This window comes from Apus apus, chromosome 8 (genome assembly GCF_020740795.1).
Source record: "Apus apus isolate bApuApu2 chromosome 8, bApuApu2.pri.cur, whole genome shotgun sequence".
NCBI lineage: Eukaryota > Metazoa > Chordata > Aves > Apodiformes > Apodidae > Apus > Apus apus.
In genome coordinates, this window is record NC_067289.1 from 25,614,210 (window position 1) to 25,637,792 (window position 23,583).

The following is a 23,583-nucleotide window of genomic DNA, read 5'->3' on the forward strand; positions in this document are numbered from 1 at the left end:
GTTTGAGGCAGGAATCGGTTTGGGGCAGGAATCGGTTTGGGGACAGGGGTCGGTTTGGGGGCAGGGGTCGGTTTGGGGACAGGGGTCGGTTTAGGACAGGAATCGGGTTTGGGGCAGGGGTCGGTTTGGGGCAGGGGTCGGTTTAGGGCAGGAATCGGTTTGGGGGCAGGGGTCTGTTTGAGGCAGGAATCGGTTTGGGGCAGGAATCGGTTTAGGGCAGGAGTCGGTTTGGGGGCAGGGTCGGGTTAGGGCAGGGGTCGGTTTGGGGCAGGGGTCGGGTTGGGGCAGGGGTCGGTTTGAAGCAGGAATCGGTTTGGGGCAGGGGTCGGTTTGGGGCAGGAGTCGGTTTGGGGCAGGGGTCGGGTTGGGGCAGGGGTCGGGCTGGGGCAGGGGTCGGGCTGGGGCTGTGTGCGCACTGGGGCGGAGCGGCCGCAGCCCGGCCTGTCGCCGCGCCCCGGTGAGGCCGGGGTTGCCTCCCGTCCAGCCCAGCGAGCGCAGCGCACGGTGCTCGGGCTCTCGGGGCTCGTTTCAGCCCGCCTTAAGGGCACGGGAGCCTGAGGCTGCACAGGGAGCCGTGTTCCGTGTCTGGTACAGCGTCCGGCTGCCGGTTCTGCTCAGGAGGAGTTTCCTCGTAGCTCCGTCACTGGAAGCCTGCCGGTAGCGTTCCCAGAGCGCTCTGGAAACCCTTCTGTGGACTCTTACTAGTCTTCCCACTTAAAGAAAGCCCTTCTCGGAACTTCTAACGTTATTAGTCTTCTCATTCAAAGAGAGGGGAAGGAGGAAAGGAGCGAGCACAAGAATGCGCGGTTCCTGGAGCACAGAGCGGTTCCTGGCTCCGGTTCCCGGCTCCGCTGTCGGATTCCAGGCAGCCTTCCCTTACACTATCTACCTTATTTGTCTTATGGCCGAAGCGAGACACACGGTGTCTTTCTGCTGCTCTGATGATCACGTAACTCTATAAATAACGCTTAAAATAACGGGGAGAAAAGTACCGTCCTTGGGCTTTACGGATTTGTACTTCACCGTTCGGGAGACCGAAAAACCCAGGACAATTAAACTTCACTTTTGTCATTCATCTGTCTCCCCCTGATGATTTCACAACGTGTGATGGCCCGTGGAGGCTGCGCACTGGCAGAAGAAGGTCTGGAAGCCGCGGGGGGCGGCCCGGAGCCCCGCCAGCCCGGCATCCCGCCCCGCCAGCCCGGCATCCCGCCCCGCCAGCCCGGCATCCCATCCCGCCAGCCCGCCTCGCCAGCCCGGCATCCCATCCCGCCAGCCCGGCATCCCGCCCCGCCAGCCCGGCATCCCAGCCCGCCATCCCGGCATCCCGCCCCGCCAGCCCGGCATCCCATCCCGCCAGCCCGGCATCCCGCCCCGGCTCCCGGCATCCCATCCCGCCAGCCCGGCATCCCGCCCCGGCTCCCGGCATCCCATCCCGCCCCGCCAGCCCGGCATCCCATCCCGCCATCCCGCCCCGCTGAGCTGCCCCGGGCCGGAGCGGCGGGGGGCGGGGCCAGCTCTGACGCGCTCCGCCCAGAGCCAATGAGGAGCAGCCACGCCTGCCGCCCGCGTGCCCGGAAGGGGCGGGGCGGGGCGCGCGCGTCCCCCCGCGGCGGTGCCCGCTCCCGCCGGGCCGCCCGCCCGCACCGACATGTCGCCCGCCATCGCGGCCAAGGAGGGCGGCCGGCAGCGCCGCTCCGGGAGCCACCACCACTGCCTGGACGTGAGGGGCGAGGCGCCCAGCGCCCTGCAGCTCTGCGGGGACGGGCTGCCGGGCGGCGAGGCCGAGGCGCTGCTGCTGCCGGAGCCGGCGGCGCGGGGGGCGCGGGGGTTCCGGGCGGAGCTGGGCAGCATCCTGCTGCTGCTGGTGCTGTACGTGCTGCAGGGCATCCCGCTGGGCCTGGCGGGCAGCGTCCCCCTCATCCTGCAGAGCAAGAGCGCCAGCTACACCGACCAGGCCTTCTTCAGCTTCGTGTTCTGGCCCTTCAGCCTCAAGCTGCTCTGGGCCCCCTTGGTGGACGCCGTCTACCTGCGGGGCTTCGGCCGCCGCAAGTCCTGGCTGGTGCCCACGCAGTACGTCCTGGGGCTCTTCATGATCTACATGTCCACCCAGGTGGACCTGCTGCTGGGCGACGGGGAGGGCCGGGGCCCCGACGTGGTGGCCCTCACTGTGACTTTCTTCCTCTTCGAGTTCCTGGCGGCGACGCAGGACATTGCGGTGGACGGCTGGGCCCTGACCATGTTATCCAGGGAGAACGTGGGCTACGCCTCCACCTGCAACTCCGTGGGCCAGACGGCCGGATACTTCCTGGGGAACGTCCTCTTCCTGGCCCTCGAGTCGGCTTCCTTCTGCAACAAGTACCTGCGGTTCCAGCCCCAGCCCCGGGGGATTGTCACCCTCTCAGGTACTGCCTGGCGACCACCGGCCTCTGCGTGCCGATGCAGGGGTGGGGATGTTCTTCCCTAACCCTGGACCAAAGCTCTGCTTGGAGTCAGCAGTGGTCTGGTGCTGTGCACTGGGCAGGTGGGGTTTGTCCCGTGCCCGTGAGGGAGCACAGCCTGTCAGGAGGCTGGCAGAGTCCACTGCTACCTGCACTGAGTTTCCGGGCTTAAGAGTGTGGGAAACCTGCCTTGTCATCAGCTTGGTTGACCTGAGCACTTTGGAGAGTTTTGGTTCTTTGGTTTTTTTCCCTGCTTGGGAAATATGGGACTATGGAATAGATTCTTATTTTAAAAAACCTCAAACAAAAGCTTTGCCTCTTTCTAAGGAGGCCTCTTAAGCATATCTCCTGTTGGGAAGAAGGAAAGGGAAGATTAAGAAAACTGACATTCCCAAGATGGTATCGTTCACAGAAGCAGAAATGACAACTGTTCAGGGTTGACCAAGTAGCCAAGGCATTGACCAAGGAAAGCCTTACTTTAGTAAATGAAAGGGCATTTTGTTTTTCTTTAATTAATTACGTGGAGTCTGGTAATCCAACTACAACTAGGTGTAGGTGCAGGGATGTCTTCTGTTTGGTGCTTTTGAGGTTGTTTGGGTGTTTCTTTTTCAGAAAGGGTATGTGTGGTGGTTGCTGTTAGGTGCATGACCTGGAAGATGCTTAAAATGCTCGTGTTTTGTTTGCAAGGTTGAGCTTACCCAGCTCAGCTGATGGGAGGACAGGGCAAACTGGCACCAGTTCTGGTTGCAGTCTCAGAGTGACCATGGCTAGCAACAAGGAGTGACTTCTCGTGGGTTTAGTTTCACTTCCCTCTCTTGCATTGATTGCTCTGCCTGTAAGAGAAAAGGTATGCCAACACTTAGCTAAAATGTTGTTTAAAGTCTGGTTTGTGCTCTCTTTCCTGCACCTGTCTCATGATAAATCAGGATATCTGTTTTCCAAGACTGCTCTATTATTTTGTCTATGCAGCTGTCACAGTTGTCTTCCTCCTTCCTGTTCATAACTCTGTGTCTGATGTATGTGTCAATGACACAGAGTAGTCCTCCCAAGTTGCCCTGCTGGTTTGTTGTTTCCCTTTGCTTCCCCTTGCTGTGTAGTTCACCAGTGCTGGTGTGTCTCTTCCTTCTTGCTCCAGCAGGACACTGACATTTGCTGATGCAACTTGCAGATCACTCGTGTGTAGTTAAGAGAGCTTGGTTAGTCTGTGCTTACCTCCGGTGTCCAGGTGTTTTGTTGTCTTGCTTTTTTCTCAGGACTGTTTATATAAATGGACTTGTTACTATTACAAGGGTGCTCTCTTCGGGGCTGGGCAGGGGGAGATAATCCCCAAACCAAAAAACACCATCACAACCTGTTTAAGCTGCCCTGGAGTACTAACCTGGGTGGAGTATGAAAACCAAATAGCTCAAAAACAAATTGGTTTTTTGGGTGGTAAAACTGTCCATAGGAAATGTCTGTTCCCAGGCTCATGTGCCACAATCTGCTGTGTCTGCATTTCCCCCAAAGCAGCTGTAGAGCAACACTAAATCTGCTCACCAGAATGAGGAGGGAGGCTCCCTGGCCCTGGGGCTGGTTGTGGTGGGACTCGTGGGGAGCGGCTGCGGGATGTTACAGCAGCAGGAAACTTTACAGTTGGAAAAGGTGAACAGTTTTCTGCCAGCTCAGGTCTCTGAGCACTGTGGTTGTAGGCTGAGTGCCAGTACTGCAGAAGGAACGAGTCAGCTTCATGATCCCAAGTCAACTTCAGTTAGTGGAGAAGTGGCAGCAGTAGTTGGTTGCCAGGCAGCCTCATGCATGCCTGTCCCTCCCTAAAGGAAGAGATAAAGCAGGAGTGTGGGAAGGAGGTGCCCTCCAAGGCAGCTGGGCCAGTGACTGTGGAGCCTCCTTGTTCCTGGGAAGAGATGTGGAGCTTTGGAAGTACTTGAAGCTGTTGTGGTGGAACACCTGTCGCACCTCACCTTGCACACCCCAAAAGTTCTTTTGCTTGTAACCTGTTAGTGGACTACATGGCTGCATTTTTTTTAAATTCTTTTTTCTCTTGCCAAGCCACCACGGCTGTGCTGCAGCTGGCAGGGCTGGCCCCATCAGGAGCATTCCTGTAGTGATGCTTGGAGCTATTTCTATTCCCATCCTCACACTGTACGTCTCTGCTGTGATCATGCTTGGTGCTATTATTAGAGTACCCCTCCTGTATGTCTTTTGTAGACAGTGGCTAGGATTAGCATGACTCTCTGAAAACTCATCTTTTACTTAAAAATATATGTTCAGGGTACCTTTTTTTTAACAGCTGAGCATTGGTTATGAGATCATGTCTCCTTTTCTTTAGAGAAGGGAAAGGTAACTGATGTGGAAGCAGCAGAAAATACCTTGAAATGCTTTTTTTCTTTGACACTGAGAATGCTAGGGTCTGGCTGAAGTAGTCTCTCCATGTTTTCTTCCATGCTTGTTGTGCTTGGTCTCTTCCAGTGCACAAGAAGCAGTTAATTATTGCTTGAACCTTTGCACTGTCTTTGCCCTTCCTCCAGCCCTTGCCACTCACTTTCAAGTCACCACGAGGCTTCAGGAGTTGCTCGTGACCAGGAAGACAACAGGCTCCTTCTGTCTTACCCTCTGCGTGTTACTGAGCTCTTCCTTGCCTCTTTCATAAAGGTAGAGGATAGGATTATCTTAGATTAATCCATGGACTAAGTCTTCAGAAAGAACTTACCATAAAATATGGGTGTGTTTTGCTGTCTTCAAATCCCCAATTTAGCAAGTATTAGATATACTTAAATTAGAGCACTTAAGAGTTAGCAAGTAGAATTGCCACTTAAACCAGACATTTGAGTGACTCTTCCTTGACAACTGTGTAAGAGCAGGAGATTTTTACACTCACAAGTATAAAACTTTTGTTTTCTTCCCATGTTAGATGTATTATGTTGTTTATTATATAGGGAGTAGAGAGTTGAGGCACAGAACAGCTATATGACTACACAGTAAATTAACTGGAGCCTTGTGAAGGACTTCTTCCTCTTAAGTTATTTTCCCTATCTAATAAATATTAAATGTGTTTGGGTTTTTTTTTTTTCTCCTTTATCAGCTTTTAGTGACTGTGTGTGTCACATTTGCATTTTTATTTCTGTTTCTCCTCTGATGTGCTTGTTGTGGTGACAATTCCCAGGACCCCAGATGAGTGACACGTTTTGCTGCTGCTCTTCTCTCAGTTCTCAAGTAAATGTGGTTATAGACCAAGGGGCAGGTGTGACCTATGTCAGTTATTGTGTGTTTGTGGTTTGCTTTTATTGCTTGTTTTTAGGAGGGTCAATGAGTAAAGTTACTATTCCATTTTTTATTATTGGGTTTATATTCTTGCAAAATAACTGCATTTTAAATACTCAGTGAGTTGTTAATTAAGTGTTGATGATGGCTGCTAGAAAGATTTTTATTTTTTTTAATATTTCTTTTTCCCCTCCAGATTTCCTGTTTTTCTGGGGAGCTGTCTTTTTAATTACCACTACACTGGTTGCCCTTTTGAAAAAGGAAAACAAGGAACTAACGCCAACAAAAGAAGAAACAAAAGGCATCACTGATACCTACAGGCTGCTATTCTCAATAATCAAGATGCCAGCAGTTCTTACTTTCTGTCTCTTGATTCTCACAGCAAAAGTAAGTCAATACATACATGAACTGTTGGATCTTGCTGGTAATAGAGTCTGAAAGGTTGTTGTGTTCTTGTGATGTAACTTATTTCTTAGTTTTGCCAGTGGTTGTCATTGGAGTTCCAACTATTCACATGAGATTTGAAACAAAATTGCTTATCTCATAGTGCCAAGTAATAAGGCTGTAGAGCATGAAACACTGTTAGAGCTTTTCTGTTTACACAGGCATTAAAGGGAAGCTCGACTGCAATCTAGTATTAAAGTAATTTGGTTTAAAGCATTTTTAAACAGAATGTTTGTGTAGCCTGCAACTAAAAGCACAGAAGGTGTTTCTATTAACCTAAATGCTACTCCCAGAATCTGCAGCTCTGTACAAACTAGGTTTCCACAGCTTCTTGTTGGCCATCGTGGACACCCAACAGCAATTCAGGCCTGGGGTTGAGTATCATTGCTTTGTGTAATGCTCTTGGTATAGAGTTGGCACTGAGGACCAGAAGGATGTGCAAGTGTAGAGCATGTTTCAGAACAGGTTAGGACATCAAATGAGACACAGAAGTGAATTGTGCTCTGTCACATTTCTCAGTTTTCTGAACACTGAGCACCCGGATTTCTAGTCAAACCATGCCAGCTTTCCCCAGTTTATTTTCTCTAATTTGTATTGCAGGTTGGATTCTCAGCAGCAGATGCTGTAACAGGACTCAAGCTGGTGGAAGAGGGTGTCCCAAAAGAGCACTTGGCTCTGCTGGCTGTCCCCATGGTTCCTTTACAGATCATACTGCCTCTGATTATCAGCAAGTACACGGCAGGCCCCCAGCCTCTCAACACGTTTTACAAAGCTATGCCTTTTAGGTAAAAACAAACAAATCTTGTTTGACAGAAACAATCATCTGCGTATTCAGATTTCTAATGTAAATCTTAATTTACAGATTCAAGGAATCATGTCAGAATTCTCATAGTAAGCAGCACCCTGTGTCTTGTGCCTTGGAGATGATTCATGCAGCAACACATGTAGGAAAGCAGAACGTGAAGTGGTTTTAAGATGCATGTGCAACAGCATCAGAGCAGTGTCCTTCTGCTCCAGTGTCCATAGTTGCTATTCATGGGTCACTCTGGCTGCTCCAGGGCTGGATCTGTGACACCACTGGTGCTTCCTGGTGTCAGAGTGGCAGAGCACACTGACAGGTTCTGGGGAGCCTCTACTGGATGGTGCTTTGCTGAGCCAACAGAGTAAAAGTAGCTGAGTGAGGCTGATACAGAACAAGGAGTTGTTTACTTTGTGTTTTACCTAGGAGTTTGCATGTGTATTTCTGAATCCAGTGAATCCAGCAGTTACTTAGTGCTGTCACTCAGTAAATCATGTAGCTGAAACAGGTTGCTGGTACTTTACCTTGTTCTTCTGCAACAATGTACATTTTGGCCAAAAACAAATGGAAGAAGTGTAGGTATTGCTGGGTCTGAATTTGGTGAGGTACCTCGTGCTTTGCTTTCTCCAGGGATAAATTGGTGTGTAAAGGGGCAGGAAGAACAGTGGTGTAGGAGATCTGGCACTGAGGTATGTTTACATGGGAAACAGAATTGTTTAGGTATGAAAAGTTTACATTTTCAGTGCTTGTCAAATATTTAATACCTGCATCTGTCTAAAATAGAAACAGTTGTAACTATTTAGTTATAAACTATTTTAATGTATTATGTGTGTATGAATGTTCAATAGTTTTGCATCAAGGAAACACAAGGGGAGGTTTACTTGAATTGCAAATCATCTTTGTGATTCCTCCAGGTTGCTGCTTGGTCTGGAATTTGCTTTTTTGGTATGGTGGACCCCTAAAGTCAAACACGAAGGAGGATTTCCTTTCTACTACTATGCTGTAGTATTGCTGAGTTATGCTCTACATCAGGTAACATCCCTGTGGCTGGAAGGGGAGGGGCCACCAGAAGGCTGTAGATGCCATTATCTGCTTTTGTCCTTAGTCACACTACGGTGGCCCTTAGTCTGGCCTCTGTGCTCTGTGGCTGTATTTACTTTTGATACTCTTGCCCATACTATTTCTCCCTCTTCCACATGCTCCATGGTGTTACTTTTAGTTGACCAGATCTGCTTTTGTTTCCTGGCTTCTTTTCTCCCAAAACCAGGAGCATAAAAGCATGGTGGAGTTAGAGAAATCCCAGAATTCTGAGTTTCATAGGGGTGGTGATGATGATGGTACTTACTGTGCAGACCCAGAAAGTTATGTGATCCCAGTCCTAGCAAAAATACTTTCATGATTTTGGAGGAACATCATAATGGGTCTGATCCAAAGGCTTAGAAAACAAATGCCTGATGCAGACTGAGCTTTGGACCAGAACTGAAACTAATGCAGTGCCTTTGGAATCATGGAATGGTTGGGTTGGAAGGGACCTTAAAGATCATCTAGTTCCAACCCCCCTGCATGGGCAGGGACACCTCCCACCAGACCAGGCTGATTTTAGAGTTGATTTTAAATGCAAGAGTGTTGTTTTAGTATGCTGTTTCAGCTAGCCTTCTCATACTTCATTTTGATAACCTGAGTCATTCCAGTTCCTGTGAGGCTGGGTCCAGTTCAGACTGGAGACAAGTGGCGAGGCTGCTCCTTGGTGTGAGTAGAGAGAAGTGATTTCTCTTGTGCAATTTTAACCTGTTGGGATTATTTCTCAGTCAAACACTGGTGACTCCAAGGAGTCTGGCAGAGCAGTCTGTGGATTTATTTTAGGATGGGTGGTCTCAGTGTCTGGGGGGGTCCTCACCCTGCTGTGGTTCCCCCACAGATCACGCTGTACAGCATGTACGTGGCCATCATGGCCTTCAACGCCAAGGTCAGCGACCCGCTGATCGGAGGGACCTACATGACACTCCTCAACACCGTGTCCAACCTGGGGGGGAACTGGCCTTCCACTGTTGCCCTCTGGCTTGTGGACCCACTCACAGTGAAAGAGTGTGCAGGGGCCCGGGACCAGACCTGTGGAACCACTGTGGCTGCAGAAGTAAGTTTTGGAGACTGTGAAGGTTTCCATTCAATTATTTATTGATTAAATGGCTTCTCTTAGTAAAATTTTTTCACCTTTGAAAACCTTTGTAGTACGTAGCTAATGCTTGAAATTTCCCACTAATTGAGTTAATTGTCCTGTCTGATAAAATTAAGTCTGTTTAATCTTGCTAGCATTGTTACCAAAGGTTTGCAGTTGCAGAGTAGGTGTCTGTTTCTTTCTGGGCTGGGATGAAAACCTGGTGGCCGAAGCGCAAGGTTGCTGCCACGTTCCCTGCAGTGTAAAGAGGCTGTAGTTACATTTTTGAGACTAAACCTTGCTAAGTTCAGAGCCGTGGTGTTGGGTACTTTGTTCTTGGCAAACTGTCTGTCCCCCAAACCACCTAAGTTTTGTGGTAGGTTTTTGTTCCCTGTCTTTCTGGAGGCTTCCTCTCTGGGTACCTCGATACCTGCTCCATGATGTTACTTTGCTCTCTGCCTTTGGTCCTCACTTTTTATGTGAAACTGAATGGTGGGACTGGCTGTCCTCCCGTTTCTGTGGAGCTCTGCAGAAGAGAACAAAGAACACACTGTGCTGCTGGGCACAGCTCACACAACAGGACACAAAACTGCCCCAAAAGCAAGGTTTCACACTTACCTTCTCATGAGCAAATGTGAAATTTTAACATTTTGGAAGGGTGGAAATGTTTGAGGGTTTTTTTGTCGAGTGTTTCTTTTTCACTTATTTATGACTGAGATTTATTTCACCCTTGAATGCCAGGACCCTTTGTGATGGAGAGGTTCTCTAAATAAACAGTGTTCCAGGAATTACACATGACATGTTTGAATTGGAGTTGCAGTTTTCAGTAGCTGCAGAGGGAAAACTGCTTTTTCTGCCGGTCTTACTGGCTTCCCACTAATTAGTTTCTCTGTGTCTGTGCCTCTGCTGAACTTAAGTCCTTCCTCCTTCACTCTGATCTTTTTTCACAGCCTCCCAGCTGGTAATGTTCCGCCACCACCACTCCCTTCTTATTCCTAATCTGGTCTTGACATGTCTCTGAATAATGACAATGCTGGCAGAACCTCAGCTTGGAGGTTTGATTTAGCTTGGGATTATAGCAGTATTGAAAGCTGAACAATAGCAGTAACTCCCATGAGCTGTACACTTACCCTTTAAATGCTGGAGGTTTTCTCTTCCACTTATGCAATTAAAAAACATCCTGGGCTTGTTTTTCCCAGAAATACCCAGCATTTTGGACTGTTCATTTGCAGATTTACTGGGCTGAGATGCAAGGGTGTAATTTGTGAAGAAGCAGTTTGGATGGCTAGGAAAAAAAACACAAACCTTTTTTGGTGAGGTTCAAAGCAATGATTGCACCTCCTGGCCAGCAGGAGACAGCTGGGCAGTTCCTGTTGTCTAGAGTTAGCCCCTTGGGCCAATGTGCTCCATTTCCCAACTGTTTTATAAGATTTTGATACTTTTCACACTGCTAGGAAGCTCAAAGGCATCTCTTACCAACTCCGTAAGAAACAAGAGTAAACAAATCTATTTAGTCATAGCCAAGAGCAAGCAAATAGCAGTGACTCTAATGCCTACTTTCTAAAAGTCTGTGCATCTGTATCTCCTGGAGGTTACTTAATGCACCAGCTTCTGTGTTTCAGCTCTGCACCAAAGCTGGTGGTTCCTGTGTCACCACCTTGGACGGTTACTACGTGGAATCCATCATCTGTGTCATCCTGGGATTTGGCTGGTGGTTTCTACTTGGGCCAAAACTTAAAAAGCTGCAGGACGAAGGACAGTCTTCCTGGAAGTGCAAGAGGACCAATTGATGCAGTTGAAATGTTGGATGGACTGGCAAGGTCATTTTAGTTTTATTACAAAGATATATCCCATAATCAATAAACAGGAATACTGGTATTTTTAAATGCCGCGTCACCAAAAAAACGAGGTGGCCAAGACAGTGGTGTGTCTGTATGTGAGACCACTTGCCCACCAATATGAAAATGTAAGTTCAGAATGGAATTGTTAGAAACTGGCACCTGTGTACTGCATACATGTCCCCTGCTCTAGCTTCACTCCTGGCTGCTGGTACCACCAACGGCCCGATTTCCATGCCGTGCCTATGGAAAAGCTAATTGTGCCATGTCTGTCTAAACAGCAGCCTTGTCAGCTCAGTCCCAGCTCTTTATTTTCAAACAGAAATGATCTGACAGGGGGAGTTGACCCAGGGAAGGATGTCAAAGGCATTTTGACTTGTAGGTTGAGCGTGGTGTGCTACAAAATTCCCAGTGGGAAGACAAACGTAACGTGTCTGGGCTTTGTTTCTTCTCACCTTCTGAACTGTAACCACACCTCAACAGATGAAATGTTTCAGATATTCTTTTAAATGTATTTTCTGGCTTTTATAAGCTTTAAAGATTTATAAGAAAATATTTTTATAAACTAATTACATTTGTTTAATTTATGTCTGCTGTTTCAAAGCATTTTGATTTGCATTCAAGGTGCTTTCTTGATGAGAACTCGCTGTAAGGTAGGAGTTAAGAGTAACGCACAATACTCTAAGCCTTGATCCCCAGGATGCAAACTGGACAGTGCAGCAGCTGGCACACCTGGACAGGCTTCCAAAGGAGGCCCTTGTCCTTTTGAGGGAAGGAATTTATAGCATTACTTCCTCTATGTCACTAAAATCCAAGCATTCTGCTTTAAAATCAGTGGAAAAAATGTGACTGTTCCCATCTAGGGGTGAGGGAAGATGATCGGTGCCTTTGAGAGTGATTTGGTGATGACAAACTTGCCAAATTCCCAGTGAGTTGGTGTACAACTTGCTGTCCCAGAAATCGAGCAAGGTAAATCTTGTGGTAGAGCTGCTACAGGAGGTTCCTGCTGCTCCATGCCCTGCAACGTGGCCCCTGGTTTGTCAGAAGGGAGGTCCCCCTGTGCCTCAGGGATGGGCAGCTTGGGGGCTCTGCACACAGCTGGGTGGATGTGGAGCATCATTAGCAAAAAAGAAAACTGTTAAAAATACCTTTGAAAGGTATGTGATTTTTCCTTTTGCATTCTGTTTCTTGCCTTGTCAATACTGGAAGTGTTGCATCCTCAGCTTGGTGTTCCAAACTCCTGAGAGAGTTGTGGACCTTTTGTTAGTGTGTGTTGCAGGATAAAAGTAAATGAAGACCGACTTTTGAGTAATTGGAGGGGACCTGGGTGTGTAGAAAGTGCCTGTGTAACAAAAGGAGTAAGGAGGGGTCCAGGAGAGGACAGTGTGACCAAGTGCTTCCCTGGTCACAGAAGCCTGTTCCCAGTCTCTCCCCCTCTCCCTTCCCATAGTGACGGCCCTGTTGGTTGGGGGTGCAGATCCAAACCCTGGGCTGTTGGTCTCCCTGACTGTCCTCTGCAGTCCAAGCTAAATAAAATCACATTGCTTTTATTCCCCAGACTAGGAGTCCTCCAGTTTCACCTCTGCATAAGCACAAAAAGAGTGTAAGAACATGTCAGAGACCATAGTGGAAGGCAGATGGATCTTTCAGCCCTCCCCAGATCGTCTCCAGTTCTGCCGTTACTGGAGCAGGGTATGACTTCAATCCCATTCCATCCATACCCTGAGATTCTCTTTCTTTCCTGACTTGGAGGAAAAACTTCTCAAGTGCAGAATATGGGAAATTGAATCATAAGTGCTTTCAAGTTGGCTTTTACTTTGCAGTTTTGTTTCACTGTTTCTGAAGGTGCCAGCAAATCTCCTTATTCATAAAGATGGGCTGACAATTGCTTGACAACATTGCAGTTAAACACATCTATATTAAAAGTTACCTCAATTAAAAAACTGTGTCCTTTTCAAACTGGAGAAACAACTGGTCGATTAGTTTGTTTAATCTTGTGCTATTTTGTAACACAAGTCAGAAACCTTCCTGCAATACTAAAAAAAAAGAAAAAAAAAAAAAAGGTAAACTTGGGTCTTGCTGCTTCTTTTCTCCCAACCCTGTTTTAAAGTGAAATCATTAATTTTTTATTATTTTTTTTTAAGATTAGAATTATTGCAGACATCTTTAACATAAAACCAAAAGAAAACCACTTTTAAAACTTCAAGAAGAAAGGAGCAACCCAACCTGTTCCTTGAGTGTCAGTTACGAGAATGGGAACCTTAGTTACTGCAGGGCTTTGTGGTCCTGCATGGCCTGACTGGGCCCATGGGCTCAGATGGGTGTTACCTCTAGCAAAAGGGAAGTGGCAGACACTGGATTTTTTTAAGTAAAGGGTTTGTGCTGGTTTAAATTCCTGAGCAGGATAACTGTGAAGTGAGACAGGTTCCAGGGGAGAGGGTGAAGGGTCAGTGCAGGTGTTCCTGGGGAGCAGAGGCAGAGAGCAGCTCCATTAGCCACAGCTGTGGGGGGTTGCCATGCAGGAGAGTCATTGTCACCTGCACTCACCTGTGTAACAACCTGGTTATTTTAAAGCACCAACTCCAGGTGTTGTCTGTGTTACAGACACTGAAGAATCTGCCAGTACCAATTGTCAACAGTTCTTTATTTTCCCTAAAGCTGTTTCATGTCCCTGTCTTCTGGGTGTTGGCCGTGTAGTGTTGTGTGATGGTGTTTGGATGATTTCTGATAAAATAGGGAGGAGAGTTCTGTCCCTGAGTGGGCACTGGGGGAAAGCAGAGCCCCTCGGCAGCAGGGAATGGAGGCCTGGAGCTCCTGCAGGCCTCAGTGTTGTCTGGCTCTCCTGGCCCCCCGTGAGACAGTGCTGTTCAGCATGGCACCCAACACACACCTGGTGACACAGCAGCCCCTGGGCTCCAAGCTGAAAACCAGAGTTTGCACTATATCTATACTATATCTATGTACTTAATACAGCTAACACTATATGCCTTTATTTGAAAAAAGTTACAAGGGTAATTTTTACTTGTCCAACTTACCTCAGAGCCAGTAATTGAAGAACTGTCATAGTCTGAACCTTAGATACAGTGTTTTGATTCAAGTGTAGGGTTTGCTGCTTTGGATCATAAATTCCCAATTAAATCTGTGCTTTTCCTGAAATCCTGAGTTGTCACCATTACTGGGATCGTCTCATGTCCCAATGGTTCATGTAGAAACCTAGAACTGCTTGAGATGGAAGACTTCTGCAATCATACACGCACTTTTCTGTCCTTGTCTGATTATGCTCTAACACTGTATGCGTTTCTTTAAAGACCACGTGGGCGCGTTGCAGAGATGGGTGGTTCAGAGCAGCGGGTGCCTCGAGCCGTTCCGTAATGAGTTATAAATACAACTATAAATTGTTCGCTTTGAGCTGAGGGAAAAGAATAAACAACAGTGACGATGACGGGAGTGCTCCGGGGTGCTTTTTGTTTTGTGAAGAGAGCGCTGCCCGGGATCCGAGGGCAGGACTGCAGCTCTGAGGAGCGAGCTCACCCAGCTCGGCTCTCGCGCGCCGGGCCGGGGCGGCACGAGCGGCGGCACCGGCCGCGCGGGCGGAGCAGCCTCTGCCCGCCCCGCTCCCGGCTCTCCGCCCCGGCTCCAGCCCCGCCCCGGCTCCATCCCCGCCCCGGCTCCAGCCCCGCCCCGGCTCCATCCCCGCCCCGCCCCCGTCCCGCCATGTCGGAGCGGCGCGGCGCGGCGGCCGAGGCCCTGTCCCGCCTCTCCGAGTGGGCGGACGCGCACCTGGGGCTGCTGCGGGTAACGGGCGCGGGGGGCCGGGGTGCGGGGGGCCGGGCGGGGGCTGCGCGGCGCGGCTGAGCCCCTGTTCCCTGTGCCCGCAGAGCCTCAGCGCCGGGATGGCGGTGGCCGGGCTGCTGGTGCTGGCCCGCAGCGCGCGCCTGGTGAGTGCGGCGGGGCCGGGCTGCCCGGGGGGGTTGGGCGGGCGGGGGGTGCAGCAGGGCCCAGCCCCGCGGGTCCGCTCGTGTCCCCGCTCCAGCAGCGTTTCCACGGCCAGAAGCGAGACATCGTTGCCCCCGTTTTCTGTTTGCTGCCTCGGGCGCAGGCGGCGGGTCCGGGCAGCGCTGCCGGCAGGTACCGCGCACCTCTCCGCGCGGGCACAGCCCGAGCTGCCTCGCACCCTGCTCTGCCTGCAGCCCAGGTACAGGGGGGTCCTCGCATCTTGTCACTGTACTTCCGTGAACGGAAACCACTCCTTGAGTAGTTTTAAATACACGACCCTGAATCTTCCTTCAGGCATTCAGTTCGTGGCTCATACCAACACTTCTGCACGAGCTCCGGCCAAGCCGTGTCAGGCCGGGATCACCCCCCTCCCAGCTCTGCCAGCTGTTTAAAAACTGACGCTGATCTTCCCTCTGCACAGTTCCAAATGCAGTTTGCTGGGAGAGAACGTTGGTAGAAAGTTTTTACTTTAAAATCTTACCAGAAAGCCTGAGCTACAGAATATTTTTCCCCTTGTTTTCTGTTTTGTTTGGTTTTGTGGGGTGGTGGTGGTGGTGGTGGTTTTTTAAACCAAGGGTTTGTGAGTATGTTAACCAGGCTGTTGGAGCTTCCAGAGCAAATGGGATCCGACCTAAACAACTTCTCTTCATAAAAACCTTCAGGCTTTCTGCCCACAGGTCCTGAAATTCTGTATTCCTGCAGACCACAAATGGGAAGATTCACTGAATAATTAACATACAATAGGAAGGTCTCCTGTTTAGTTGTGGTGTTGGGGGGTTTTGTTTCCCCCGAGGGCTGGTGTGTCACAGGGGTTGTGCATAAGCACGTGGGTACTTTTCACAGCTGTGTAGAAGTAGGTCAGTGTTCCTCAAAAGGCTCCTCCAGACACCAGTGCCTTAACTGGGGGTGCTGGGCCAGCCTTGGTGCCTGTCCTTCTCCCTCCACCCCTGCACCACTGGCTGCTCCATTCTTCCCTGCTGTTGCTGAGCTCAGTTTTCCTGTGTGATCATGTAACTGTCCCTTTGAATCCCCCCGTTCAGCAAGGGCTGTGGTGTCAGATTTAACCATCTTGTGATCTTTTCAAAGGTGTGCACCTGCTTTGGTCCCTCTCCTTTTTTGCTCCCTGATCAAAGGCTGTCTTGTTTCTCTTCTCCCACTCAGCCTTTGTTTTCAGTCCATCAGTTCTTTGCCAGCTTCTTTGAACACCTCTTGTCTTCTTGACTCCTTTCACCCCTGTTTTGGCACCGCTCGGGCCACTTCTAAAACACTGTCTTCAAGGTGAACCAAGTGACCTTTGATATGCACTGCTCAAAAACATCACTTACTGTTCTTTCTCCAAACCTCGCTCTCATGCCCAGCCCTAAGATTTCAAGTCCTGTGAAACAGGAGGGAAAATCCCTCACTGCGTGGAAGGGCTGATACATAAAGGCTTCTGCAGCTGATTACTGTTAAAAATATCTGGATATGTGTTACTTGCCCGTGGTGTCTAGTAACAGATCAGTAATTTTCCAAACTGCTTTAAGAAGCAGTTGGACTTACTGTGATTATAATTGCTCTACTCTTTTATTTTAAGCTTTGCCTTGCTCTTCTTTCCATCAACAGGCAACAAAGTTCACAAGTGCTTTGGATATACCAGTGGAGTTTGTAGAAAAGAATGTGAAATTGCGGGGAAGAGTACATCATGTAACTGAGAAAGGCCTGGAGGTTGAACACATTCCCATCAGCATTCCTTTCCTTACATCCATACAGAGAAGATGTAAGTAGAAGGGGAGGCTTGGGAGGACGGGCTCAGGAACGGCTCTGCCTCTTGGTCCTTCTGTACAGGGGGGACGCTGGGGAGTAAAACACTGCAGGAGACCTGTAAGAAGAGCTTGCCAATGCAGGATTGGTGTTAATCAGGGTCATTGTTGTGATAGGTTTCTGGCAGCAAGAGCTAGCACCCAGGCAGCTGGTTTGCTTGTGTTGCTCATCTCAGTCCTGGCAAAAAGGCTGTGTTGGGATGATGCTTTTATTTACAGAGGAGGATCTGGCAGCTACCTACACAAACCATCCTCGTGGACAGCTTTTCCATGACTGTCCGTCCTGTCTGGGAGTCACACCCTGCTGTGCCAACACCTGCAGGAGCTGATGCTCCTTGCCTGCTGTTTCTGCCCCTCCAGATAAAATGTCAGTGACTGGTAATGAAGGCAGTTCTATTTGTATGCAAAATAAAACAATCTAGCTTAAGCCACTTATGCACTTATGCAATATTGAATTAATTTTTTGCTGAAGGAGAGATGAGACCTAATTCTTATTTGTGAATACTTAGTGCTTTGGGGAACTAAAATGGATTTATTATTTTTTTTAAGTCCATGGGAATTAATTCAGCACCAACAGATGAAGATTTTCTTTCTGCACTCAGTACCAAAGTTCTCTCTATCATCAGGGCAATCGAAAGGTCTTCTGCTGGTGAGACTGGCTGGAGTGGAGCTGGCTCCGAGGGGCATGGCCTGGTTACAGCAAGAGTTAAAACCCAACCAAGTCATATGGTTCCAGCTTCTGGGAAGGGAGGATTTGGCACTTGAGTGCCTAGTATTAGTAAATAAGGTAAATACAGTGACAAAAACTGACTTTCTTTCATCTGCAGTTTTGAACTTGACTGTCATTAAACCATTCAGTTCCTTCAGTATATTTGAGGAATTATATTATGTGTAGTTTATCTATCTTGATACAAATTTAAAGTGCTTTAAGTCTGATTTCTAGACAGTACTTTTGCAGACTGATTAATGACAGGAGTGTATTCCTGTCAGGTAGTGCTACACTGTATCTTGTAGGTCTGATTACCCTGAGGTTTAGCCCACCTCTCACAAACATCTTGCAGTAGTATTGGGTTTTAACAGTCAACTGGATTCCTCTTAGCTTTACACTCTTTCAGCCAGAGAGTGGATTTAGCCAGAAGTAGGACTTGTATCTCAGAGGGATTTCACACAGCAAAAAAGATAGTGTTTTAAAAGTGAAGTGAATATCATGTTTATTGTGCCTTTTCATAGGGGCGATTTCTCAGCGTGTGCGTGAACGAAGAGCTGCTGAGACAAGGGCTCGGCAGAGCAGCACGGATCGAAGGGCTCCACCACCATTCCCACCTCTACTGGAAACTTCACAAAAAACTGCTTCAAGCAGAGCTAAAGGCCTTGAGGAAAAATAAAGGAATATGGGAGGAAGCTAGTTACTCTGAAAGAATTAGAGATCGGATAAGCAACAATAAGTTTGTACAGACATTGAAACAATTTGTGGTCTGGCTGAGAAGCTCTTTCTAAAGTGAAAAGGGAGACTTGCTTGGAGGAATGCCAGGCACCTGGCTTTCTGTAAAGTAGAAGTTCGTGTTAAAAAGCAGTGCCATCATTTGCAGAGTCCCTGTCCTGAGCAGAAAACCCATCGTTATTTGGTGTCATACTGCAACCCACAAGAGACTAAAAGTGGCAGGATGCAGCCCACTGAGTGAAATGCCCTCAAGCTGAACCTTTCCACCATCATGTCCTGAAGGAGTTGTCAGGTTTCCACCTGCCAAATACCTGCACGGCTGCGTTAGCCAACAGCGAGAGCAATCAACAGTCCTGTGTGTAAGAGGTGCAGTGTTGGTTCACAGTGTACAGCCTTAAATGCTGCCCTCTTAGATGTCAGCCCTCCGTAGCCCACATTGGTCAGAAAACCCCATTTCACACCTTTTCAAAGCCTGTGGGATGTGTTTGCAAGTGAGCATCTTGTTTGACTTCTGTTCTTACACTATTTTTTTTGTACAGTATGTGGGTTTAAAATCTTGAATAATGGGTTGCATTGTTATGGATGTAGCAGGTCATTTGTGATGGCTGATCTTAAAAAGCTGATAAGGTCACAACAACTACATTTTATAGTGGAAAAAAATCCCTGGGTATATCAAAGAATATAAATGATGTCAGTATCCACATTTTTAGAAGACAGCATTCACTTCAATAGGAAAAACTTGTTTTTTCTGATGGTTCCAAAAGGGTCTAATATTACATTAAAATAAAATGTTAACACAAAATTTGAAAAGGTGGATCATCCTGTGTTAAAAACTTAAAATATTGTTTTATCTTGTGAACTTTTAAAGTGGATGAGGGTGTATTTATTTTGTAAATTTTCTTCCAATAAAATTTAATTTCTTATGTTCACTGTTACATGTTTTATATACCAAGCACTTGACCTTTGTCTAACCTCCCACAGTCCCAAAATCTATTTGAAGTTAAGTGTTGCACAGATTTTCTTTCTTTCGATGTGATTCCTTCCCAAAGAAATGCTGGGGAGCAGAGTGTGGTACAAAAAATGTTAACAAGCATTGCTTTTCTGACAAGTAGTTGCTACATTGTCATTTTCTCTGCTGACTTCAGGGCAAAGTTATGAATCCTTAGATCCTAAAAAAACTTGACTCTGTATTTCTGTTTTGTAAAGGAAGTCATGGGAGGATTTATCACCAAAATCCACTGTAAAGTTGAGAGGAAGAGCTGGAGAAACATCACATTACATGTCCAGTGCGCAGAGGTGAGGTCTTGCTCCCTCAGTCTTGCCTCAGCCCTTTTTACCCTTGATGAAGTTCAGAAAAGCCCTAGATATTTTTCTGAATTACAGCAAATTGTTGTAATCCTTTCCTTTAGGTTTTGGCTTGTGATGGATTTTTAAAAAGGTGGCAGTATAGCTGCTCCATCGCTCACTTAGCCTCCTCTCAGTCTGAACTACATCTTTGAAGTTTCCTTCCCTGTTTTTGAGGTAGCCTAACAAATGATTTCAGAAGGAAGTATAGAGAGAGGTATCTGACAGCTTTGAGTTCAGGGCTCTGATCTCTTTTCACGTTTGCTGCACATGACAAGGAGTTTGGGCGGTGTGCTCTCCCCGCAGCTCTTGGTCAGAACACAAAGCCCGGGAAGCAGCTCCGTGTTTGGGATCAGTGCTGTAAGGGACAATGGCACAGGGGGTGGTGTGGGAGTTGAGGTTGCAGTGGCAACTGATTTCGGGAGAGTCAACTCCTGTTAATTGTTTGTTAATGCTGTTTCCCTTATCGTCCAGGGCTTATCAGTTTTTAAAACAACAACAACAAAGCACCCTCCCCCCTCAAAAGAGCAGGACTCAGTTCAAAGCTGTGCTTCCCATCTGTGCAAGGCTTGAGGAGCTGCAGACCTTGTCTCCGTGGGAGGCCGGCCTATTGAAAAGCCGGTAACAGGAGTAGGAACAAATAGCGCTGTGGAAGCGAGCTGGGGGACGGGCTGGGGGGAGAGCAGGCACTTTTCTGCCTGAGATAAACACAGCCCGCCTGCCTCAGAGGAGCTCTGTCCCGCTCCTTCAGCCACAGCAGCAGTACCCGCCGGAGGGCTTTAAAGCAGGGGATGCAGTTCTGGGATGATGAGGAATAAGGACAAGAATTAAAACGAGACAAAACAGCCACTGTTTAGCTCTTACGCCTTCGCCCTTTCAACTCTGTGAGCAACACAACGTCTTGAAAACACCACAGGCAGCGGAGGGAAGGCCCCTAAGGAAAATGCCTTCAGTGTCGCGCGGGGTGTTTATGGCGGCTGCGGCACGTCAGGCAAATAAATGGTTGTCACCAACACGACCAGCTTCCCGCGGAGCCGCCCGCAGGTGCCGCGACCAGCCTTCCCGGGGGGGCAGCAGGGCAGCCCCTCCTGCCCCGGCCCCGGCACCCGCCCCCCGGGGCGGCCGGGGGCAGCAAGTCACGCTTCGCAAACTGGAGCTTTAGCTTCACCTCCGCCGGGAGAGACGCTCCCTCAGGCCAGGGCTTTGGCGGGCCCGTCACCCGGGGGAAACCAGAGCCGCCTCAGCTCCCGCCTCCCCGCCGGGAGCTTCGGCAGCTCAGCGCGGGTGAAAACCCGGGAACTTCCTGGTAGAGTTTTAAAGGCAATAACCCCCCCTCAGCCAGACGGGACGCTTTCCCTGCCCCGGGGGCCCTGCCCGGCGCTGCGGGGGGCGGTGCCGCCCCGCCCCGCGGCAGGTGCGGCCGCGAGGGGCCCTGAGGCGCCCTGAGGCGCGGGGCGGCCCGCGCGTCTCCGGCACCCGCCGCCCGAGGGGCCGCCCCGCCAGCCCCGCCCGGGGGGCCCGAGCCGGTGAGGGAAGGGGCCGCCCGCCCCGCGGCAGCCGTGAGGCGGGAGCGGCGCGGGGGGCAGCGCCGAGGAGGGGCAGCGCGGCGCCCCGCAGGCTGGCGGCGGCTGCACAATGGAGCAGGTTGAATGGGAGCGGGCGCGGGGCTGCCGCAACACCGGGGCTGGATCGCCGGCCGCAGCCGGCGCCGCTCGGCCTGCGGGCGGGAGGCCGCTCCGCTCCGCTCCGGGCCGGGCAGCGCTCCGGGTTTCCCCCGCGCTCCGCGGCGGAGGGCGGGCAGGGCCGGGGCGGGGCGGGCGGCAGCGCCGTGCGTTTGAACGGGAGAGCAGGTTGAGGCGGCGGTGCGGGACGGGCCCGCCGAGCCCGGCGCCCGCGGTGAGTGAGGGAGTGAGTGAGGGCGGGACGGGGCCCGGCCGGGGCGCCGCGGCCCTTCGAGGGAACCTCCGCCGGGCTGTGGTTCGGGGGGTGAAGGGTGGGCTTGCCAGGTGCTCGCAGCTGAAAGGAGGGTTTGCTTTATCCAAGTTTGCAGCTGATGGAGGAACCGCGAGCTGCTCCTCCCCTGCCCGCAGCCCGGGGAGCACCGGGGGGTCCCTGGGGCAGAGCGGGGCCGAGGTGCCCCGAGGTGGAGCTGGGGCCACAAGGGGCTGCTCCGGCGGCTGCGCTGGCCCTGTTTGTTCTGTTGCTTAAACAGTGAATCACGCCGGCTGAACTTCCAGTCTGTTTCTGGGCTCTTGGCCTTCTCTCTTGGGTGTAAAAAGCCAGCCGTGTGGGGCGGGAGGTTCGGCTTCCAGGTTGTGTCCGAAGAGTTGCAGCAGCCGGTTCGGCGACGAGCTAAAACTAGAGAAAACTGCAGCCGCCTGAGTGCCTGAGGCCAGAGCGTGTTAAACGAGGCTTGGCGGTGGATCCTGACCCGCGGAGAGGCGTGCAGGCATCACTCCGAGAGTGTGGCGGGGTGCAGAGCCTGGTCCTGGCCCTGTGCTGAAGGAGGGGGCAGCTGAGAAGAGCCAAGGCTCTTGCTGCATTGAGTCCTCCCGAGAACACCTTCTTTGAGGGCTGATAATCTACTCCATAAGCCGTTTTTTCAAGGAAACAAAACAAAAAAAAGTTAGCACAACGAGGTGCGACTTGTGCTTCATGCATGTTTTATTGTAATTAAGCAACTGTATAATTCTGGGCACTTCAGCTCTAGCTGACTGAAAAGTGGTTTTAGAAGTGTTATTAAATTCCAAGGGAAAGATATAAACCTTATCTGATGAACTGCTCATAGGCTCTTTGTTTAAAGTGTGCTTTAACTCTTGGGTTATAAAGAACAATGTTTGCCTGTTTTCAGAGGACTCTTCTGTTTTACTTGTCCTTGGGACTTCTGGCCCGTGTGTTACACAACTCGGAGGGAGCAAAAGAAAACTTTGGTTGTCTGTTGTTCTGAGATGTGAAAGAATACCTGCAGGTAACGTTACTGACAAGACAGGCAGGATTCGACCCTGCAACAAGACACCTCAGTTAAAGATAACATGGTATACACAGAAATAAAATGTGGACTTTTGGGGAGGTGAGAGACAGCAGAGTGCATGAGCACTGCTAAACGTCTCCCTGTTTCTTTAAGTGCTAGCTTCCTTGAATAACTTTGAGAAAACTGCTTTTTTTTTTTCCCCTTTTATCCTTTTTAACTCTGAAATATGCTTTTTCTAGGTTTAAAAAAGCCAGTAGGCTGCTACAGAATAAAATGTTCTGGTTTATTTAGTTGAAAAGGCATGATTTGTGAAAAATGATCTGGCCGGTTACAGACGCCTTCTGGTTTTATGCTACCTATTGTCTATAAAAATGGGGATCAGCTGGTGGTTTTGGATCAAGTGGTGCACAACTCATTATTTTAACAATACTGGCTCAGCTTGGGAGGTTGCCTAGGGAATTGATTTAATGCTCCTGCCCTTTCACCCTTTGAGGCAGGTGTCCCGTGATGACTTTGATCAAAATTGCCGGTATTTGTGAAGGAGAATAAAATTTTCACTCCATAAAAGCAAAGGAGAGGCCACTTGCTATGAACAGTTCCCAGTTTTGCTTGAGTTCATCTGTAATTTAAAAAAACTTGTCAAGAAATACCAGTGGCAGTAAAACAGTTTTATGAGCATCAAAACTCAGAACAAAAATTAGTTCTCTATTCAATATTAACTTCCCCAATTTCTAGGAAAGGCTTCAGTGCTGAAGCTGTTCATTTCTGTTGGCTCTACAAAGTAATTTTTCTATAAATAGAATGTTTTTTCTTCAATAAAATCTGAGCAAGGCTTTTCTTGTTTTAAGGTGTCCCCCAAGATCCAGCCCAATTATATTGATAACCTGGATGGCAAAGCCAGGGCCACAGCTACACACGTTTACCTGAATGTGTTGAAGTGAAGGTGCTTTAGAGGCAGAGTTATTATGGCATTTTCCTTGTGGCACAGTAGGCTGCAGTTGTGTTCTGAGCAGCCGTGGGGGCTGCTGCAGTGGAAGGGTGCTGAATCCCCTGGCCAGCAGAGCATGGCTGCCCAGCAGTGCTGAGCAACGTGACAG

At 49.4% G+C, this 23,583-nt stretch overlaps 3 protein-coding genes and 1 long non-coding RNA gene across 8 annotated transcripts in view; all 4 read left to right on the forward strand.

The window, feature by feature from the left end:
• The first annotated feature begins 323 nt into the window (after positions 1-323).
• Positions 324-1,075, forward strand: LOC127387718 (uncharacterized). Its single transcript, XR_007890192.1, has 2 exons — positions 324-657; positions 768-1,075. It is a non-coding gene; the product is annotated as an uncharacterized LOC127387718 (long non-coding RNA).
• Positions 1,076-1,580: 505 nt separating this feature from the next.
• Positions 1,581-14,377, forward strand: SLC33A1 (solute carrier family 33 member 1). The gene is made up of 6 exons (XM_051626557.1): positions 1,581-2,405; positions 5,896-6,086; positions 6,744-6,928; positions 7,857-7,974; positions 8,861-9,076; positions 10,720-14,377. Exons 1-6 carry the CDS (start codon positions 1,652-1,654, stop codon positions 10,885-10,887), a joined length of 1,632 nt encoding a protein of 543 aa, XP_051482517.1. The 5' UTR covers positions 1,581-1,651; the 3' UTR covers positions 10,888-14,377.
• A 263-nt stretch (positions 14,378-14,640) lies between these two features.
• On the forward strand, positions 14,641-19,094 carry C8H3orf33 (chromosome 8 C3orf33 homolog). Of its 2 annotated transcripts, XM_051626906.1 has the most exons (5): positions 14,641-14,730; positions 14,814-14,873; positions 16,534-16,687; positions 17,357-17,517; positions 17,961-19,094. In XM_051626906.1, exons 1-5 carry the CDS (start codon positions 14,650-14,652, stop codon positions 18,225-18,227), a joined length of 723 nt encoding a protein of 240 aa, XP_051482866.1. In that variant the 5' UTR covers positions 14,641-14,649; the 3' UTR covers positions 18,228-19,094. The 2 variants fall into 2 exon arrangements, with proteins under 2 accessions (XP_051482866.1, XP_051482867.1); XM_051626907.1 differs by lacking the exon at positions 14,814-14,873.
• A 1,881-nt stretch (positions 19,095-20,975) lies between these two features.
• PLCH1 (phospholipase C eta 1) overlaps positions 20,976-23,583 on the forward strand; it is a 71,092-nt gene continuing 68,484 nt past the window's right edge. For all 4 annotated transcript variants that reach the window (XM_051626886.1, XM_051626889.1, XM_051626887.1 and 1 more), the window contains exon 1: positions 20,976-21,041. The gene's annotated coding sequence lies outside the window, so the exon portion shown is untranslated. The remainder of the gene's footprint in view (positions 21,042-23,583) is intronic.

Bases quoted from the DNA above. Each gene is read 5' to 3' on its own strand.
- SLC33A1 (XM_051626557.1), top strand. From the start codon at position 1,652: ATGTCGCCCGCCATCGCGGCCAAGGAGGGCGGCCGGCAGCGCCGCTCC. The intron at 6,087-6,743 runs GTAAGTCAATAC...TTTGTATTGCAG, and splicing joins TCTTGATTCTCACAGCAAAA to GTTGGATTCTCAGCAGCAGA. The intron at 7,975-8,860 runs GTAACATCCCTG...GTTCCCCCACAG, and splicing joins TGAGTTATGCTCTACATCAG to ATCACGCTGTACAGCATGTA.
- C8H3orf33 (XM_051626906.1), top strand. From the start codon at position 14,650: ATGTCGGAGCGGCGCGGCGCGGCGGCCGAGGCCCTGTCCCGCCTCTCC. The intron at 14,874-16,533 runs GTGAGTGCGGCG...TTCCATCAACAG, and splicing joins TGGCCCGCAGCGCGCGCCTG to GCAACAAAGTTCACAAGTGC. The intron at 17,518-17,960 runs GTAAATACAGTG...GCCTTTTCATAG, and splicing joins GCCTAGTATTAGTAAATAAG to GGGCGATTTCTCAGCGTGTG.